This window comes from Hylobates moloch, unplaced genomic scaffold (genome assembly GCF_009828535.3).
Source record: "Hylobates moloch isolate HMO894 unplaced genomic scaffold, HMol_V3 SCAFFOLD_3, whole genome shotgun sequence".
NCBI lineage: Eukaryota > Metazoa > Chordata > Mammalia > Primates > Hylobatidae > Hylobates > Hylobates moloch.
The window spans coordinates 13,734,636-13,756,314 of record NW_026652278.1 but is presented as its reverse complement, the minus strand read 5'-3'; the positions used below and the strand labels follow the sequence as shown (position 1 = coordinate 13,756,314).

At 43.9% G+C, this 21,679-nt stretch overlaps 1 protein-coding gene across 2 annotated transcripts in view; it reads left to right on the top strand.

Annotated features, from left to right (window-relative positions):
* Positions 1–2,122: 2,122 nt before the first annotated feature.
* The window catches only part of INPP5F (inositol polyphosphate-5-phosphatase F), a 104,056-nt gene continuing 84,499 nt past the window's right edge, over positions 2,123–21,679 (top strand). The window contains exon 1 of one of the 2 annotated variants that reach the window (XM_032176351.2): positions 2,123–2,438. In XM_032176351.2, the coding sequence (XP_032032242.1) occupies positions 2,342–2,438 (97 nt within the window). In that variant the 5' untranslated portion in view covers positions 2,123–2,341. The remainder of the gene's footprint in view (positions 2,439–21,679) is intronic. The other variant, XM_032176352.2, reaches the window with a different exon arrangement.

The following is a 21,679-nucleotide window of genomic DNA, read 5'->3' as shown; positions in this document are numbered from 1 at the left end:
AGAGCTGGGCCTACCCCACAGCATGCGTTTGGAGCCTGAGGGAGACAGCAGTGTGCATTGGGGTCAGATAGATTACAGAAGCATCTCCCCTCCATGTTTTCCTCTCTCCTAAAGACTTTGCTGGATTTACAGGTAACCAAGCCCATATGATGGCATTAGTTAATGACTGACTGCTGTTTTTTTCCAAGCTGCCGTCAGGCAGATTTTACTAATTAATTTCACTTAAAATAGTGGTGTTCAAGCCTGACTGCATATTAAAGTCATCTGGGGAGCTTAGAAAAAATAAACTGATGCCGCAGCCCCACCCCAATTAAATTCTGATTTAATTGGTCTAAGGTCCAAGCATTGATAGGTTTGAAAAATTCCCCAGGTGATTCTAATAGGCAGCCAGGGTTGGAACTACTGATCTAAAACATCAGGAAAAGTTTCAATGAACTAATTAATTGTTTTAAAACAGTTACAACAGTATTGTTTTCTTCACATCTGGCAACGTAATTCATAAAACAATAATGAAATAATTTGCAGGATACAATGTCTTCATAGAATTTTATCATTCTCATTTTTGCTAAGTCAACATATGGCTGAATTCAACAATCAATCTGAAACCAATGGTTCCACTAAAGCTTCTTATAGCTTCATTACCTTCTTTCTCCAAATCACATCACAAAGATTTGATAGAGTAACCACCTCCCTCGACCTTTATGTTGAGGTGTCTGGACAGCACAGAGGCATGGTACTTAGAAAAGATTCCAGGACGCTTTGTTATCATTGGACTTTCTGTGCTATAGAAATTCAACACTGTGGGCTGGAATAATTAGTCATGTGGAACTCCTTCCTGCTTTTGTACCCTCTCACTTTTACTTGAGCAGGTTAAAAGTACTGCCTTCTGAGAAGTCCCATTCGGGCACTCCTCTCTCGCAAAAAAGTTCTCCCTTTTCTTTTGCATATAAACTTCCGCTCTTAAACTCAAAAAAAAAAAATCGCCTTATTTCTCTCATCTCCTACTTCTCTTGTCTTTTTCTCTTATTTCCGATTCAGGCATTAGAGAAGGCAAGGAGTCAGGCGTAGAAAGACTCAGTGATTTATAGAACTGGGGGTGTAATAAAAGGTCATTAGTTCAACCACCATCTGAGACCAAGAGACTTCCCCAAGATCACACAGCTAGATAGTCCTCGAACTGGCCCCAGAAGTGGGGGCCTCATTCCCCAGACCCATTCTGTTCAGGATATCAAATGGTTTTTCAAGACAGACTGAGCTCAAGGATGTTTGGGGGAGACTCCTTCCCCGAGAGGTTCTCCATTCATTTTATCCTCGCCAAACGATATTCCTTCCGCTTGCTTCATTAACTGGCTCCATTTGTGAAGTCTTCTCCAATACGCCTTACTTAATTCGGGACACAGCAGCACCTGTACATTCCTCCCTTCCTCCTCGCTCTTTAGCCCCGTGCTGCTAATGCTTGTGTGTTTTCTATCGTTACATGCTTTCCCTCGTTGATGTGCATTTATTGAATGCCTCCAGTTGTCAAACTTCTAATAGGAAATACGAAAACAGAAGACGCCTCCGCTTGGCCGTGGGCCTGGCTGGGGATGAACCCCTGTAGCCAGACCCGGGGGTCTCGCCTGGTTTCGGTAGGGGCAGGCAGCGCAGGCCCACGGGAAACGTACCCCGCACCGCCCCGGGAGAGCGGGTGTGGGGCTGGATTCAGGACTTGACCTGGCTTTAGAGGGCCTGGTGAAGCGTGAGCGCCTCCCGGCACGGAGGGGAGGCCCCAGCGGTGGGCGCCTGTCCGCAAGGCCGCGCGGAAGGAAGCGGTCAGCCCAGCCCGACTCGGCCGAACTCCCGAGCTGCCACCGGTGACCACGACAGGAAGGCGGGCGCACCGGGGGAGGGGCCTGGACAAGAGCGGGAGGGGTGGGCGGAAGGACGAGAGGGAGGAGGAAAGACCCGAGGCGAAGAGCTGGGAGGAGACACCCGGGAGAAGGCGGAGGAAAGGGCAGGAAGCGGGAGGGAGCTGAAAGGAGGAGGAGGCTGAGGGGCGGAGCCGGGCTCTCGGGGAGAGGAGCCAGCGGAGGGGGTGGAGCCGGGCCCGGGGCGGAGCCAGGGAAGGGGAGGAGCCGGGGGGGAGAGGCCTCTACGGCCGCCGCAGCCGCCGCCGCAGCTGCTGCCGGGGCGCGTTCTCCTCCTACCGGTCGGGTCCCCCGGGGCGTTCCCTCTGCCGCTGCTTCTCGGCGCGGTTCCTACCCGGCCGCTCCCCGAGGCGCGGGCTCTGGCCGCCGCGACCGACTAGGACGCCCCGTGCGCCGCCCGCGGGCCGCCGCCTCCCTGGGCGCGCGGGGCCGGCATGGAGCTCTTCCAAGCCAAGGACCACTACATCCTGCAGCAGGGCGAGCGCGCGCTGTGGTGCAGCCGCCGCGACGGCGGCCTCCAGCTCCGGCCCGGTGAGGCTGGCGGTGCGGGCGGGGGGCACCCCGGGCCAGGGCGGGGAGAGGAGGGGGCGCCGTCGGACCCCTCAGCCGGGCGGGAGGAGCCGCCTGCGGGCCTGGCGAGGCGGGGCGGGGCGGGCTGCGAGCGCGCGAGCTGTCATTATTCCCTGACTGGAAGGAGCCTGGCCTTTCTCCGAGGGCAGCGCCGAGCCCCTACCCCAGTGCGGAGCAGAAGGGGCTGGCGACCCTCGTCCCTCCCACCGCGTCGCGCGGCCGCCCTTCGGGCTTGGGGCCCAGGCCGAGGGGAGGGGGTCCCCTCCGGCAGAAAGTTCCAGCAAGGTGCACCTGGCCGTAAAGGCCTCTTCCTCCTTGGAGTGGTTCTTACTTGGCTTTCGCCAGAAGTTCTGAGTTCGAATTCCGATCTGGAGCGGTTGCTCCAGTTCCGTCGAGGGCTCTGCTGGACACTCACTCCCTGTTGCCATTCCCGTGTGTTCTTGGTCCCTTATTATTAAAGGTGTGACTTCACTGTGGTTATCTCATAGGCACTCGGTTCAAAGCCTTTGTCTTTGACTTTAATACCACAGCACAATTAAACTGTATTGTAATGTATAATTTTGAGATTTTTGTGTGACTTGATGTTGCGCGACACAAAATGTATTGTGGGTCCATGTTTGGATGTCATGTAAGCTGTTCGGAGAGGCTTAAGTCTACAATTAGCTTGCTTTAGGAAAATGTGTGTGCAGTCGTGGTTTAAACAGAGCAATCCCTGCCCTCAGAGCGCTGACAGTCCAGTTTCTTGTAAGATGGGGCTGGGTGGCACCTGCCCCTTTTGGCTTGCCAATCCTTTCCTCAATCACTCAGAGATTCTTCCACTTCAGGAAAAGTGAGAGGATAGAGTTCTTTAAGGAAGGAGCCAGAGCTTTTCAGACTTACTTGTAATTCTTATGTGCAGTCTAGACAGAAGGATTACATGATATGAATTGAAAAGGATAAAAGGTTCAGATGAGCTTTTCAGATCACAGCGTGGTACCACTTATAGGATGGTTTTTAAGGATAGGCCCTTTAATATGTTATTTCCAGTCCCCACAGCAACCTTACAGGACACGTGTTGGATCCTCTTTTTCAGGTGAGGAGAAAGGAGTGAGAGGTTATTAGTAACTCGTTCGGGGTCACAGCCTAGAGTTGAGACACTGACACAGGGCAGTTCTGTGACCTCCAGAACACTTTTGGGCAGGCCCCACTGCTTTCTTAGAAAGGCCTACTAGTTGCTTTGCCAGAGCAGTGAAGGATAACTTATTTTTTTCTCAGGCTCTGTCTATATTTTCTTGCTATTACGTTTTATTTCCTCTTTTCAGAATGGAGGATAAACTCCTTGGCCCAGATAAAGTTCTTGATGATCTTGGGATAGAGTCGTTGTAGATAGACTAATTTTGGCCAGTCTTCTGTCATTCTCTTCTCTGATTTGACCGTTTGCCTGGCTTTCTCCCCTTCCCTCCTTTCACTCCCTCAAATTTGGGTAAGGCTTCAGTACAGCTTGAAGTAAAGCAGATTTCAAAATTCCTAGGTTGTCAAAAGAGTCAACTCCTTGGATTCTAAAAGCTTAGACTATTAGAGTTGGATGGGACTTAAGATCGTCTCCAACTCATCTGACAACAAACTTTTCTACACCCCAGTTTCTTGAACTATAAAGGCTAACCTGCGCCTAGATTCTTGGATGAAGCCATGCAGTTTGGATTACTGTTTGTTCAAAGTCCATGTCAGAAGGCAAATTTAAAACTTTTTTTGGGGAGGAAAGTAGCTATAGCCTTTGCACTTGAGATTAGCATACTTTTTAGAATATAGCGGGCCACAGACCAAGTAGACCAAGTGTCTAGAGGAAGGAAGAGGCCATGTTTCAGAAGTAACAGCCAGTTTTGATCTTAAGGTGTTCAGGATAGCCAGGGAATAAAGAATCCCATGCACTTGATTTTCCCATAGTTTATCCTGTCCAGGATTGAAGATCCTTTCTAACTAATGGCTATTTAAGAATGGCATTTTAATTGAATAAGTGCTTTTCAGATCTTTTTCTATATATGGAATCATTTAAAATTCTCTTTATTTTATTGGACTTTTCCCCTCTGCTTTTATGGCAAGTTTTGCTGCTGTTTGTAGTGACAGCATTTAAAATCTTTCATTGTTTCCTACTGGTTATTTAGCTGAATAGGTTACTGACTAAGTCTTTTCTTTTTTGAAAGGGCAGTATTATAAGCTCAAAAAAGCTTGTGGGCATTGTGGGTTTTACATTCGTGGCTATTGAACAACAACCTGAAACAAGAGTTTTCCTTTTTCTAGAGACATCAGAAGGATAAGTAATGATGATATTTAAGATTAAAATATTTATTTAGCCTGGAATGTTTGTTACTGTCAACCCCTTTTCCTACCTAGTTCATTCTGTAAGACCCAGCTCAGATGCTACCCCTCATCCTTGGGGCAGAATTATTGGCCACCTTTATTGTGTTTCCAGGCATTTTCTACACTTAGTGGACACTTCAATTCTAACCCTTATGCATCATCATAATAAACGTTTGCCTACTTCTTCCCCAGTGAGAAGTTACGGTGTGTTCCCCAAGTCAAAGGCTGTATTTACTCCTCATCTTGGTGTCTCTAGGCTTTAGAGTACTTAGGACACAGAAGGCGTTTTTGTTTGAGTTGAGCTGAATTAAAGTTAAGTCTAAGTTCTCTCTCAGTAATATCATTGCCTTAAAAATAAGATGTTGTATTATGTTTGTTGCTCTTTTTAGGCCTGTTTTTTTGGGGGAGGGGGAAGGGGTGGGGCAGGCGGTGGACAGAGTCTTGCTCTGTTGCCCAGGCTGGAGTGCGGTGGCGTGATCTCGGCTCACTGCAACCTCCGCCTGCCCGGTTCAAGCGATTCTCCTGTCTCAGACTCCCGAGTAGCTGGGACTACAGGTGTGTGCCACCTCACCCAGCTAATTTTTGTAGTTTTTGATAGAGACAGGGTTTTGCCATGTTGGCCAGGCTAGTCTCAAACCCCTGACCTCAGGTGATCCGCCCACGTCAGCCCGCCAAAGTACTGGGATTACAGGCTTGACCCACTGTGCCCGGCCTCTTTTTAGGGCTGTTTTGAATGTATTTTAATTGGAGTGGAAAATCTCTGTCCATTTGGATGAGGAAATACGAGGCAAGGTACACCTGCACTTGTGTTATATTTCTATCTGATGTAGCATTATCTCATTATCTTTTTTTTCTTTTTGTTTTTTTTCTGAGACGGAGTCTTGCTCTGTCACCCAGGCTGGAGTGCAGTGGCGTGATCATGGCTTGCTGTAGCCCCTACCTCTCGGGGTCAAGCTATTCCTCCCACCTCAGTCCCCCAGGTAGCTGGGACTACAGTTGTGTGCTACCATGCCTAGCTAATTTTTTTTTTTTTTGGTAGACATGGAGTCTCACTGTATGGCTCAGGCTGATCTTGGCCTCCTGGACTCAAGTGATCCTCCCACCTTGGCCTCCCAAAGTGCTGGAATTACGGGCATGAGCCACCACACTGGGCTTTTAAAATATCTTTTTGGTAGTATTCCTTACTTTTCTCTTTAACATTATTTAAACTTTTTCATTTTTTTTGTCCTAGCTAAAAAACCAAGTTTTTTTTTTTTTTTGGTGTTTCTAATTTTTTTAAGGGTAGTGAGTAATCTGTATTCATATATAGCACTGTTTTTTGATAGATGCTTATGTCTATTGTAAGATAATGACTACCAGAGAAAAATATTTCGATTCTTTTCTTTTCTTTTCTTTTTTTTCTTTATTTCTTTTTCTTTTTTTTTTTTCGTTGAGACGGAGTTTTGCTCTTGTTGCCCAGGCTGGAGTGCAATGGTGTGATCTCGGCTCACTGCAACCTCTGCCTGCCAGGTTCAAGTGATTCTCCTGCCTCAGCCTCCTGAGTAGCTGGGATTATAAGCACCTGTCACCACACCTGGCAAGTTTTTGTATTTTTACCAGAGACAGGGTTTTGCCATGTTGGCCAGGCTGGTCTCGAACTCCTGACCTCAGGTGACCCACCTGCCCCGGCCTCCTGAAGTCCTGGTATTACAGGCGTAAGCCACCATGCCTGGCCTGGTTATTTTATTTTCTACAGGGAAAATGATAAAGCACTGTGTAAACATTCAGTAATCTTCTGAGAGTAGAGTCTAATATCTCAGGATAAGAATTGTAATTTAAAGATTCAAGAAGAAATATAATACAATCCACTTTGGGGGAATGCTGATATGGTCTTATCTCTTTGGTCTTAAAATTGCTTCCTCTAGTCCTTGTGGCTTTGTCTGATATGACAGTATTATATAATTTATAGCTGTGTGTAAATTATATAATAATTCACATTCTGTTCTGAGATTGAGCGACCAAGAAGAGATCTCAAAGCATCTGTCATACACATAACATTCATAAACATATAAACTATATATGGAAAGGTAATACTCTAAGTGATGAATCCCAGTGAACTTTTTTTTTTTTTTTTTTGAGATGGAGTCTCACTCTGTTGCCAGGCTGGAGTGCAGTGGTGTGATCTTGGCTCACTGCAACCTCTGCCTCCCGGGTTCAAGAAATTCTGCTGCCTCAGCCTCCCGAGTAGCTGGTACTACAGGCATGCGCCACCACGCCTGGCTAATTTTTTGTATTTTTAGTAGAGATGGTGTTTCACCATGTTGGCCAGGATGCTCTCAATCTCTTGACCTCGTGATCCGACCGCCTTGGCCTCCCAAAGTGCTGGGATTACAGGCGTGAGCCACCGCGCCAGCCTGAACAATTTTTTGAGGGATACTAGGTATTAGAATTCACAGAAACATTAAAAAATTTTCATGTTCTTCTTAGAGTTGATTTTGGATAATGAAATTATTTTTACTATGTCATATGAGGTCAACTTTTTTGAATGAGAAATCATAATTATGGAATTGAAATCCACCTGGCATTTTTTTTTGAGGAATCATTTTTGTGAAATGATTCTGTTTATTTGGAGTTTTGTGGCATTTGGTATTTACTTTAAAAAAAAAAAGGATTTTGAACTTTATCTTGTTAAAAAATTATGTTTGTGGCTAGGCATGGTGGCTCACGCCTGTAATCCCAGCACTTTGGAAGGCCGAGATGGATGGATCGCTTGAGGTCAGGAGTTCAAGACCAGCCTGGCCAACATGGTAAAACCCCGTCTCTACTGAAAATACAAAAATTAGCTGGGTGTGGTGGCGGGCGCCTGTAATCCCAACTACTCAGGAGGCTGAGGCACAAGAATCGCTTGAACCCGGGAGGCAGAGGTTGCAGTGAGCTGAGATGGCGCCACTGTACTCCAGCCTGGTCAACAGAGTGAGACTGTCTCAGAAAAAAAAAATTGTGTTTACTAAAAATTTGCAAATTACCATGACAGAATTTAATAGGGCACTTTAAATTACATATTAAATGGTTTACAAAATCTTTCTGATCATTTTTGTTGTTGAATAACCAGATTTTTTCCTGGTGTATTTAGTCTTCAGTTTTTATAATGGGTTACTAGTTTTATATCTTGTACTACTTTTTACTCCATATTTTATATTGCTGACAGGCTAACAGTTGGGTTGAATAGATCTGTATGTTTATTTTTATGCATGTACATATTTGTATGACTGTACATTTATTTCCCATTTAACGGTAGAAAAGATTTATCTTTACAAAGTTTTCACCGCACCCATTTTTGGCTTAAATAAAAGAAGACAGGTGGTTTTTTTTTTTTTTTTTTTTTTTTTTAAAAGCGTAGACAGTCTCATTCTGTTGCCTAGGCTGGAGTGTGGTGGCATGATCTTGGCCCACTGCAACCTCGGCCTCCAGGGTTCAAGCGATTCTTGTGCCGCAGCCTCCTGAGTAGCTGGGACTACAGGTGCCTGCCACCATGCCCAGGTAATTTTTTATATTTCTAGTAGAGACAGGGTTTCGCCACATTGCCCACGCTGGTCTCGAACTTCTGAGCTCAGGCGTTCTGCCTGCCTCAGCCTCCCAAAGTGCTGGGATTGCAGGTGTGAGCCACCACTCCTGGCAAGAATACAAAGTCTTTCTAAGGTGACTGACAATTTTTGGAATCAGGTTTTACAGATTGAGGGAGGTTTTTGTGTGTATTTTGTTGTCTACATCATCACCTGAGATTAAGAGTAGCTAATAATAACAACTTTTATTTCTTGAGCACTTTTCTTTTTTCTTTTTTTTTTTTGAGATGGAGTTTTCTCCTGTTGCCCGGGCTGGAGTACAATGGCATGATCTTGGCTCACTGCAACCTCTGCCTCCCGGGTTCAAGCAGTTCTCTCTGCCTCAGCCTCCTGAGTAGCTGGGATTACAGGCTACTGCCACCATGCCTGGCTAATTTTTCTATTTTTAGTAGAGACGGGGTTTTGCCATATTGGCCAGGTTGGTCTTGAACTCCTGACCTCAGATGATCCGCCTGGCTCGGCCTCACAAAAGTGCTGGGATTACAGGTGTGAGCCACCGCAACTGGCCTGTAATCCCAGCTGCAACTGAGCACTTTTCTGAGCCAGACACTGTTCCATGACCTCTACATGTATTATTTCATTTCATCTCCACAGTAAACCTTGGGAGGAGGGTTTCATTATTATCCTCATTTTACAGATGAGGAAACTGAGGCACAGAGAAGTAATTTGCCCAGGTTCACAGAGGGAGAGCCATGCTCTAACCCAGTGTTTGACTCTAAAACCAGGTTTTCCTCAGTATTGACAAAAATGTTTTATGAACCTTTCTACCTTCTTGACTACAAAGTGATAGGATTTATATTTTCATGGGTAATAGCTGAAATGTATCTTTAGCTATCCTAAGCATTATAGTGCAGCCTATATAGAGAATTAAATAGCCTCTCAAACGTCAAAGCAAGCACACTGAGGAAGGATCTATGTTGAAAGAAAAGGCTAATAAGGTGATAACTGGTTTGTTTACCCTATGCCTGCACTAACTTTCTTGCAAAATTCATATAGTTACAGGGAATGTTGTTATGTAATGAATTGACTAGTAGTAGTTTTTCCAGCTACGGTCAGTTGATCAGGTTTCTCTTCTTAAGTGTTTGGAACATCTGCAGTTTGGGAAGGGAATAGATACAGGGGAGATCTTTGAGCAGAAACATTGATATGTATACTCATTGGGAACTATTTCCTCCAGTGATGAGCAACCCGAAGCCTTTCTCAGTGTAGCTTTTCAAGAGTCCTAGATCCAATTTCATAGACATCCTTTCAGAGCATGCACAGCAGAGGTGAAATGGAGAAGCGTGTAGGGCAAAACTACCTTCAAAGAAGGGAGAAACTTTGTAGAATCACTGGTTCCTAGACACTTGTGTTTTCGCCAGGCCCTGACCAGCAGAGGCCAGGGCTTGCCAAAGGCATGCTTTAGAGGAGAGGTAGTATCAAGTTTTTTTTAGAGTAGATCGTGAAGCTGCCAGAAACTAAGGTGCACTGACAGCTTGGTCTTTGGGGAACCTGGCTGCGTTGGTTCAGGTCCCTGCTTGTCCCACTTGCCTGGTCTAAACACCCCCCGGCATGGAGAAAGAGGACGAGACTCATTGCTGGATCCCTAGCACCTGGCCCATAGCAGGTTTTCTGTGAGAGTTATATTGAATGAATTGAAATAATTCTAGTCCCTGGTCTACCTTCTATAGTTTAAACAGCAAAGGGATTGTAGGGAAGTTTAAAGGGAGAATATAACCCAAATGTCCAACAATGATAGACTGGATTAAGAAAATGTGGCACATATACACCATGGAATACTATGCAGCCATAAAAAATGATGAGTTCATGTCCTTTGTAGGGACATGGATGAAGCTGGAAACCATCATTCTCAGCAAACTATCACAAGGACAAAAAACCAAACACTGCATGTTCTCACTCGAACACATGGACACAGAAGCGAACACAATGGATTTGGGGGAGGGAAGATATTCCCAATGCTAAATGACAAGTTAATGGATGCAGCACACCAACATGGCACATGTATACATATGTAACAAACCTGCACGTTGTGCACATGTACCCTAAAACTTAAAGTATAAAAGAAAAAAAGAACAGAAGACTAGAGCACACTGCCTCTCTTGCCACCTAAAAAAGTCATGCAAATTTCTCACTCATTTTATTCAGTGAAGCAGGGATCTCACTCTTAAGCCTGTGGAATTCATTAAATTTGTTTTCTTTCTGATCAAAAATAAATGGGACCCACAGACATCTTTTTTTCCAAACTGGCCCTTATGCAGAGAAGGTTGTTGTTGCTAATTTTAGTCCTTGTGATTTATGATGGAATTCGTTCATGTATTTGCAGATAATACTGGACTACTGGAAAATCAAACTAGTTTGATCAAACTAGTTTGGGGTATAGCCCAACACATTGCCAACACATGTTTCTTGGGTGATGCATTATGAATGCATTATCCAAGGATTTATCTAATCTTTGTTTCAGGTGGTTGTTACTCTCAGGTTCTTAAGGTAATGAGTTTGGAAAGTTGTAATTTAAGCTGTACTTCCTTTTTCATTCCCAAACCATGACTTTTCTTTTTTTTAAATAGTAGAGACGGGGTCTTACTATGTTGGCCAGATTAGTCTGGAACTCCTGGCCTCAAGCAGTCCTCCTGCCTCAACCTCCCAAAGCTCTTGGATTACAGGCATGAGCCACTGCACCCAGCCCAAACCATGACTTTTAAATGCATAGTTTTCCTGTACTGGTATTAAGTGGTATACAGTTAAGTCTATACCTTTCATAGTTGTATTCATTTCCATCAGGTCCTCCTAGACTGAAATGTCCTAGTTACATTGTGGGACCTTTCATGAAAGTCGTTTTGTTTAGTTGTCCTCTGTTCCTTTTTGAGTTGCTTTGGGTCTTTTCTTGGGATGTGACAGTTAGGACTTTATGCTTCATATATTTGAGTTGCTTTGGGTCTTTTCTTGGGATGTGACAGGACTTTATGCTTCATATAGAGAATCAACAATTTTGTGTTTGGATATTGTACAGTTTAAGAACCAATTTCTAATTTCCTTCATGATGATCAAAACTTTGTGGCCATCTTGCTGTGCTGTAATTAGATCCCTTTTTAAATAAAAATGTCTAGAAATTTTTAATTTTTTTAGAGACAGGGTCTTGCTCTGTCGCCCAGGCTGGAATGTGGGATAGCTCACTGCAGCCTCGAACTCCTGGGCTCAGGTGATCCTCCTGCCTCAGCCTCCTAAGTAGCTAGGATTACAGGTGGGCACCACCACACCTGGCTAATTTTTAAAAAAATTTTTTTATAGAGACAGAGTCTTGCTTTGTTGTCCAGGCTGGTCTCAAACCCCTGGGCTCTAGTGATCCTCCTCTCTGGGCCCCCCAAAGTGCTGGAATTACAGACATGAGCCACTGTGCCTGGCCTGGAAATTAAGTTTCTTTTCTAGGTGGTATCTCTAATCTTTTAAATATTCTTGTGGTTACTTTTTGAAGTGTATTTCCTTCTGCTAGTTTAGACCAGCTTTTATGCCACCTCCCTATGAGATCTTTATGCAGTTTATATTACTTTATTACGTGAGAGTTTAAAGTTGTATGTGCTACAGGCATCATCTTTCAGTCAGACCTGATAAGACCAAGTTGCTAATACAGGTCCTTCCCAGTGACCTATGATCATTTAGACCAGTGATTCTCAAGCTGGCTCACCAGGGGGAGATTTAAAGAATACCTGTTCCAGGGCCCCTCCCTAACCAATTGAGACCGTCTCTGATGCTCAGGGATTAGTGTTATAAAGCTCCTAGATGATGATAATGAGCAGCCAGCACTGATAACCACTGAGTTAGATTGAAGACTGGGAAATCACCAGCTGCTAGAACTTCTAAATTGGATTAGTTCTTTAGCTTGTGGAATGCTGGAGAATAATTACCATTAGAGAGTTCAAGGAAATGTGTATCAAACTTTGCATTTATAAGATAGCACCTGAATCAAATTATTCCTTAACTTGTTTTCCTGGCCTGATTAAATTCTGAGAATTAAAGCATAAATGAGCTAACAATTGGAACTTTTAGTTTCTCATTCTAAAACCCTTTTCCTTATCTGTTTGATTTTGTGTTGGTGATTGTCTTTTTAGAGCAGTAATATCCTTTGTCTTTAGCAGGAAATGAAATATGGGTCTGATTATTTATGCATACCCTGATACCTTTTTTTTTCTTTAAGTCACAGTGAAAGTGCCTGTAGGCTTCAGCAGCTGTGCTTTAAAACCCAGGCTTGTTCTTGGGCTGAGGGAGTGCCTTCATTCTTCCATCTTGGAATGAGTGACTCATGCCCTGTGCAGGCACACAGTACTTAATCACTTGTTTTCTGTGTACCGGGAAGAGGAGGGCATATGAAAATAGAAGCCATGAACTGCCAAATGGATCTGAAATAAGAGTGGAAATGTTGACCTGATGGGTCAAACAATTGAGTTTATTGCAAATATTTATGACTTTGGGTGTATGTTACATTATTACTTCACTAAAATTTGGCATTATTTCAAAAATGCTATACTTTTGTAATTTGTAAGCAACTCTTTTCCTTATAGATAACGTTGATGATCTTAAATTTTACAATTTATTTGTGAATTTTAAATGTTTGTTTTTTTGAATTTGTATGCCACATTAGAGTATACCTTCTGAAGGAGAGATTAGAAAACAATACATTTGTTGGATTAGATCAGTTACATGGTTATTCTTTGCAGAAGGATAGTATGAGCCTGCTGGCCGTTTTCTCTGCCATTCCAGTGCCTTTTGCCCCCAGAGTAGCCATTAATATGGTCAGTAGGATATCTACTACTAAGGGCATTTGCTGCATATGCCTGGACTAATACTGTCTATACATGTCCTCTGTACAGACAGACTCTTTAATGCTAACTTGTTTTATTTCTTTAGTGAAGAGCCACAGATTTTAAATACATGCACACACGCACACACACACACACACACACACACACACATTTTGAAGTGTCAGCTATATGCCAGGCGCTATACCAGGCAGCAAAGTCAGAGCAGCTCGACACGACACAACAGTCTCCCTTCTTGTGTCAGTTACAGTTCCTGCTTCAGGCCTTCCTCTGTTGTCTTGTGTCTCTTATCTCTGTATTAGTATGAGAAGTTTTGTGTACCTGCTAGAGTTTTCAAGATAATATAAAAATTTCAAGATAATTTAAATTGCCCAGGTGGCTCATGCCTGTAATCCCAGCATTTTGGGAGGCTGACGTGGGAGGATCACTTGAGTCCAGGAGTTTGAGACCAGCCTGGGCAATATAGATAGACCTTATCTCTACTAAAAAAAAAAAAAATTAGCTAGGCATCATGGCGTGTGCCTGTATTCCCAGCTACTTGGGAAGCTGAGGTGAGAGGATTGATTGAGTCCAGGAGTTGGAGGCTGCAGTGAGTTATGATCAAGCTACTGCACTTCAGTCTGGGTAGCAGAGTGAGACCTTGTCTCAAGGGGAAAAAAAAATTGCCCAGAAGTTTTAGGTGAGTCTTTCATTTTGAGAAACCATATTCTCATCATGTATTATATTTATTGAAAGATAAATGCTTTTATTATTAAAAGCACCTGAAATTAAAAATCCAAGCTCATTCCTGGTTTGTATAAAAGAAGAAAATAAATGCATAAATAAAAGTGCCTGCATAGCAAAGACTGATATTTTGGGGCTAACTTCAAAAACAATAAAAACTTAAGATGGTATTCTTACTACACATCAATGAAAATAAGCAATTGGTAGGAAAAATTTATTTTTATTATTTGATGCCTATTTTTTAAATGTTGTTCAATAACTATTGAATGAGTGCCTGTTATGCTGGACTGCAGGTATATAGTGGTAAACTATAAATAGCCATAGAACTAAATAAACTGATGGAGGGATTCAGACTTAATAGTCTGTCTGTATTTATTTCTTTATTTTTTTTGAGATAGGGTCTTAATTTGCCACCCAGGCTGGAGTGCAGTGGGTGGCATGGGTGATCATGGGTCACTGCATCCTTGACCTCCTGGGCTCAGGTGATCCTCCCACTTTAGCCTGCTAGGTGGCTGGAACTACAGGTGCCTGGCTAATTTTTTGTATTTTTTGTAGAGATGGTGTTTTGCCATGTTGCCCAGACTGGTCTTGAATTCCTGGGCTCAAGCAATCTGCCAGTCTCAGCCTCCCGAAGTGTTGGTTTACAGGTGTAAGCTACCACACACAGCCAGTAGTCTGTCTTTTCATTGGTTAGTTGAAACTGTTTACATTTATTGTAACTATAAATGTATTAGAAGTTATTTCTACCTTATATTTATGTTTTCCATTTATTATGCTTTTCTTAATTTTTATTGCTCCTGCCATTTTCCCCCTATTTTCTATTGGATAACTGAAATTTTGTCAGGTATTGTTGCTCATTAAAATTTACACTTTCTATTTATGTTCTTCTCTAGTTTCCCCAGCCTTAGGAACTCGTACTTATTCACATATGGAACTGGAGTTTACCAGTATCCATGTCTTTCCCAAGCATGTTTTTACCTCCCTTGAGATTCTGCCTTTTCTAGATTCTCCCTCTGTCCTGTGGATATAGCGGGTGTGGGGGCAGGGCAGGAAGTCAGCAGTCATGCTCGATTTACCATTTGGACCAGAATTTGGTTGTTGGGACTGAATGCTGGATGCCTAGTTTTATGCTGTATCAGAGCTGCAGGTCACTGTTTCCCATTCTGAGAAAATAGAATTCTGGGGCATATCTAGGCATTAAGATATTTCCGTGAAGCATTTCTTACTCTGAGAAGGCTTTCAGGAATTATGGTTCTACCATGAGGCTTAATAATTGAAAAACATATTGAAGTTGGATTTTTTCTTTCATACTTTTTTCTTTTTTTTTGAGATGGAGTTTCGTTCTTTCGCCCACGCTGAAGTGGGCGAGGGGGAGCCATCTCAGCTCACTGCAACCTCCCCCTTCCGGTTTCAAGTGATTCTCTTGCCTCAGCCTTCCGAGTAGCTGGGATTACAGGCACCTGCCACCACGCCCAGCTAATTTTTGTGTTTTTAGTAGAGACAGGGTTTCACCATGTTGGCCAGGCTGGTCTCAAACTCCTGACCTCATCATCCGCCTGCCTTGGCCTCCCAAAGTGCTGGGATTACAGGCGTGAGCCCCTGTGCCCAGCCCCATACTTTTTTCTTTTAAGCCATATGAAGACCTTAAAAAAATTATGGAGAGGTTACTGAATGGTAGGAGCCTGGAATTTTAAATACATACACATTTCTCAACTTGATGTGAAAGTTGCTAACATTTGTTATGTGACAGATGCTGGGCACTTTTCATATAATCCTCATGAAAACCTGGGACTACAGGTGTCCGGCTAAGTTAGATGGAATTCTGTTTACAAAGGAGGAAACTGAAGCTGAGAGGGGTTCAGAGACTGTAGTAGAGCTAGGATTCTTCACCCAGGACACCAAATGCAGACTACATCTACAGCACATCCAAGTAGCTGAATTCTGTCCAGCTTTCCAGTTCTACAGTCAGCCCCAGGTCACCCTCGCACATTCTTTCCTGTCACCTGGCTCTGTGGCTTCAGGCCCCTTCATGTTCATCCTCTACAGAGTTGTCCTATGTTCTATCTCAAATCCAAATCTGTCCTGCTGGAGGAAGCGGCTCCTGAATTTACTACCTGTTGTCCTGCTGAGTGGGTTCCTGTTTAGTTCTTCAGCCTCATTCTTCCTGCTCCCTGTCTTATTCTGCATGGCCAGTAGTACCAAACTATTTAGAGTCTTCTTTGCCTTCCGTAGACATCTGAGTGTCTGTTGTGTGTTAAGCAGCCTGTTGGAGGCCAACAACAGCTTTTTATTTTTATTTATTTATTTTTATTTTTTCTTGAGGTGTAGTTTTGCTCTTATCACCCAGGCTGGAGTGCAGTGGCGTGATCTTGGCTCATTGCAACCTGCACCTCCTGGGCTCAAGTCGTTCTCCTGCGTCAGCCTCCCAAGTAGCTGGGATTACAGGTGCTCACCACCATGCCTGGCTAATTTTTGTATTTTTTTTTTTTTTTTTTTGAGACGGAGTCTCGCTCTGTCACCCAGGCTGGAGTGCAGTGGCGCAATCTCGGCTCACTGCAAGCTCCGCCTCCCGGGTTCACGCCATTCTCCTGCCTCAGCCTCCAAGTAGCTGGGACTACAGGCGCCCGCCACCACGCCCGGCTATTTTTTTTTGTATTTTTAGTAGAGACGGGGTTTCACCGTGGTCTCGATCTCCTGACCTCGTGATCCGCCCGCCTCGGCCTCCCAAAGTGCTGGGATTACAAGCGTGAGCCACCGCGCCCGGCCTAATTTTTGTATTTTTAGTAGAGACAGGGTTTCACCATGTTGGCCAGGTTGGTCTCAAATTCCTGACCTCAGGTGATCCACCCACCTCGGCCTCCCAAAGTGCTCGAATTACAGGCGTGAGCCACACCGTGCCTGGCCATTATTTATTTTTTTTGAGATGGAGTCGCACTCTGTTGCCTAGGCTGGAGTGCATTAGTCAGATCTCAGCTCACTGCAACCTCCGCCTCCCAGGTTCAAGCGATTCTCCCGCCTTGGGCTCCCAAGTAGCTGGGATTACAGGTGTTTGCCACCACGCCCGGCTAATTTTTGTATTTTTAGTAGAAATGGGGTTTTACCATGTTGGCCAGGCTGGTCTTGAATTCCTGACCTCAAGTTCTTCAGCCTCATTCTGGTCTCCCAAAGTGCTGGGTTTACAGGCATGAGCCACCGCGCCCGGCCCGACAACAGCTTTTTATTTGTTATTTTACTTACTTATTTATTTATTTTTTTTGAGACGGAGTCTTGCTCTGTTGTCCAGGCTGGAGTGCAGTGGTGCCATCTCAGCTCACTACAACCTCTGCCTCCCGGGTTCAAGCAATTCTCTGCTTCAGTTTCCCGAGTAGCTGGGATTACAGGCACTCGCCACCATGCCTGGTTAATTTTTTTTGTATTTTTAATAGAGAAAGGGTTTCACCATCTTGGCCAGGCTGGTCTTGAACTCCTGACATTGTGATCCACCTGCCTTGGCCTCCCAAAGTGCTGGGATTACAGGCATGAGCCACTGCGCCTCACCCGACAACAGCTTTTTAAATGATCCAGATGGTGAAGGTGTTGGCCCTGGGCAAGGACAGTAGCAGTAGGGGTCAAGAGAAGTGAAAGATTCATCAGTTATTGAGAAGATACAACCAATAGGACTTGGCAAGAAAAAAAGGCATTTTGGAGTACCCGGGTTGATGGCGGTGAGTTGAAAGCCCCATACAAACATGAGAGGATTGCACCAGAGAGAATTTGGTAGAAAAACTTATGGTGTTAGAAAGAGCCCTGGTCTGGCTGGGTGCGGTAGCTCACGCCTGTAATCCCAGCACTTTGGGAGGCCCAGGTGGGTGGATTACTTGAGGTCGCGAGTTTGAGACCAGTCTGACCAACATGGTGAAACCTCGTCTCTACTAAAAATACAAAATTAGCCCGGCGTGGTGGCGCAGGCCTGTTTTCCCACCTACTTGGGAAGCTAAGGCAAGAGAATTGCTTGAACCCGGGAGGTGGAGGTTGCTGTGAGCCGAGATCGTGCCATTGCACTCCAGCCTGGGTGACAAGAGTGAAACTCCATCTGGCCAAGAAAAAAAGAAAGAAAGAGCCCTAGTCTGAGAGTGGGAAAGTGTTTTGATATTAACAAGCTGTGCAGTGTTGGGCAGTTACTTTACCTATGCCAGCCTTAATGTCTTTGTCTCAAGTAGACCAGATGAGATGATTTGACTTTTGCCACCTTAAGTAGTAAATCCTTCCAACTTGATTCTGTGATGACTTTAACTTTTGCCACTTTAAGTAGTAAATCCTTCCAGCGTGATTCTGTGCAAATTATCTGATTTCAACTTGCCTCCCCTTTCTACATCGTATGTTTACCCATCCATTTGGGAGCCTTCTGTGTACCATGCACGGAGAACAGAAGCTCGAGGAGACAAGGTCTAAGTGAGCTTCCTCTTCCTGATGAGTTCCTGTTCAGTCAAGGAGACAGGCAAGTCAGTAATGACATGCACTAAACCAAAGTAAGATGCCGTGATGGGAATATGCACAGGGTTTAGGGGATCCACACGAGAGAATCTGGTCAGCTCTGCTGGGTGTGGGTGGAGTGGAGAATGTGTCCGGGAAGAGGACTGACCCTTGTTCTAAGTCTGGAATGAAGGGCAGGCAGAAGTGTGTGGGGCATCGCATTCCAGGCCCAGGCTGCACATAGTTCAGGATGACTGAAGGCTAGGTTGCTGGGGGTGGGGGGCAGGAGGGGGATGGGCAGGACTAGCCTATGCAGTGTCTCACAAGCCTTTCCAAGGAATTTGGACTTTATTCCCAAGGCTGTGGGAGTTGGACAGGTAGTTAGCAATATTCATATTTATCCCTTTTTAATGCCTAATGTGTTTCTTTCACAATATTAATGTTATACCAACTAGACTTTAGGGCAAAAAGTATTATTTGAGATACAACCAGTTATTACGTCCTGATAAGCGGAACAGTTCACCAGGAAAATATAATAATCCTGAGCGATATAAAAATAAGGAAGAAAATAAAGCATGAGATTTTAAAAAGTAAGACCTCTTTCAAAAACTAACAGGTGAAGCAGTCAGAAAAATTAGCAAGTACGTAGAGGAGTTGAACAAAATAATTCACAAGGTTGTACCAGAAACAAGTTTCATTAAATATTTCTCCTTACACTGTGGTTTTTGTTTTCTCTTCTATTCTGTTTTAGTGCTATTAATGCTGATCTCTTTATAAGAAATTGATTTGATGACCCACTGATGGATTGACTCCCCCCCTTTTTCTTGACAACACTGAGTTAAAAAATATACATACATTTCAAACACACATAGAACACTTGCAAATTGACTTTCCAAGTTCCTTTCCCACACCTAGCCTCCAGTGCCCCATGTCCTTCCTCTTGCTAAAACAAAGACGACTTTGACTCCTGTTTTTACTGAGTCAAGGGCATAGGATACACTCATCTGCTTCTCTTCTCCATTTCTATGTTTAGCCTTTCATCTTTTCTTCCAGACTTAGAAGAAAAAATAGTATCTCCTTTCCAAGGTTAACTTTTATACCTGTAGCATTTTTTTTGGTCATCTGTCTTCTTTTCCTTCTTCAACGTCTTATCTCTTTCTTGTTTTTGTGTTTTTGTTTTTTTTGAGATGGAGTCTCACTCTGTCCCCCAGGCTAGAGTGCAGTGGCACCATCACAGCTCACTGCGCAGCCTCAAATTCCTGTGCTCAAGTGATCCTCCTGCCTCAGCCTCTTGAGTAGCTGGGACTACAGGTGCGAGCAGCCACACCTGGTTAATATTTTGTAGAGGCAGGGGATCTTGCTGTGTTGCTCAAGCTGGTCTCAAACCCCTGATCTCGAGTAATCCTCCTGCCTCAGCCTCCTAAAATGCTGGGATTACAGGCATGAGCCACTGAGCCTAGTCCCTCCTCTTGTTCTTAAATCCAGTGATTTCTTCTTGATCATCTCATCATGAACTCAGTCTTATGGGTTTAACTGGTTTTCATTCTGGACTACTAGTGATTATTGTTTTTAGTCATTAGACCACAACAGACGTTTTTATAGTTTTTTTCTAGTTTTTTTAAAGTTGAAATCTTATTTTCTTGACTGGATGAGGCATTTACATGGTTCACAATGCTAAAGATGGAAAAGGATATTGAATGAGGAGGTTCTCATCAGCCCTTCCTTTTAGCTGCTGTATACCCTATCCTTTTTGCCATGCTCCCTCTTGCTCTTCTCACTCATATCCTCATCCTTTCCCACTCAGGAGAGAATAGGTGTCTCAGTGAGTGTCATCTTTGATTTGCCCTCTCCCCATCCTCCACATAGCTTCTTTTGAGGACTTTCATGTTCATCTCCTCCTGTGGATTCTTCACCCGCTACCAGCTCACTCCCTAAGCTCTTCTCTTTTCTTTTTCTTTTGTTTTTTTTTTTTTTGATCTTTTTTGTTGTTATTTTTTTCTTTTTTTTTTTTTCTCAAGCTCTTTTTTCCATGCCTTTCATGTCATTCAAGCCAAGACTTTTGCAGTAACCCAAGTGGGTTTCTTACTCCCAGTCTCCACCTCTTTTCAAATACTATTTCATGAAACTTCTGTTTCTGGTACCTAGATACATCTATGTGTTCACTAGGTCTTGATGTAGAAGTATCTGTTACGATGGACCTTCTGAACGACTGAAAACACGATTTAACTTTTGGGTAAGGTTTCCTTAGTTACATCAACCTTGTGATGTAATCCCTGGCCGTAATCTTGTTTTACTTATGTTATTATCTGCTTGCCATGGTCTCCAGGAAGCTCAGGCTCATTCCTTTTTTTTTTTTTTGAGATGAAGCCTCACTCTGTCACCCAGGCTGGAGTGCAGTGTCGTGATCTCGGCTCACTGCAACCTCCGCCTCCTGGGTTCAAGCGATTCTCCTGCCTTAGCCTCCTGAGTAGCTGGAATTACAGGCATGCACCACCATGCCCAGCTAATTTTTGTATTTTTAGTAGAGATGGGGTTTCACCATGTTGGTCAGGCTGGTCTTGAACTCCTGACCTGCGATCCGCCTGCCTTGGCCTCCCAAAGTGCTGGGATTACATGTGTGAACCACCGTGCCCGGCCAGGCTCATTACTGTTGATTCAAGTTTTTCCACAGTTGGCCTGAGTTTACTTTTCCAGCATTATCAATTCATATCCCCAGTGTACCTACTGGTCTTCTGTTATCTACACTGTTTGCTTCATTATTTTTGTATCATCTTAACGTGATACAGTGTCTGGTTCCTGGCAAGTACTTGATATGTGTTTCTCCATTGATGGGACACATACCAGAACAAATCTTGTACTTTTTTTTCCACTGTATTATTTTTCTTGCTGCTGTTCTTATGCCTGATGCGCCACTTCTTCTATGTGACTCTTCCTGACTGCTTTAACTCTTGTTTTTTCCTTCCTCTTCTGTATTCCTAAAGCTCACTTGATACCCAAGGGATAGAGTCCTACAACTGTGGCCTGTTCATCTAAGGTCAAGGTGGCAGGGTTCTGGGTAGCTGGAGCTCTTTCCTTAGCAGGGGCATCTGTGTTGGCAGATGTTGAGACATGGTCTGCCTGATACAGGGATTCTGGCTCACTATTTGGAAAGAAATCAGGGTATCTTTATTCCACTGGCATTAGGGTTAAATAGTTAACAACTAACAGAGATGAAATCAGTAAATACAGTAACTGATACTAAGGAACAACTTTGTAAGCCAAAAGATATAAAAAT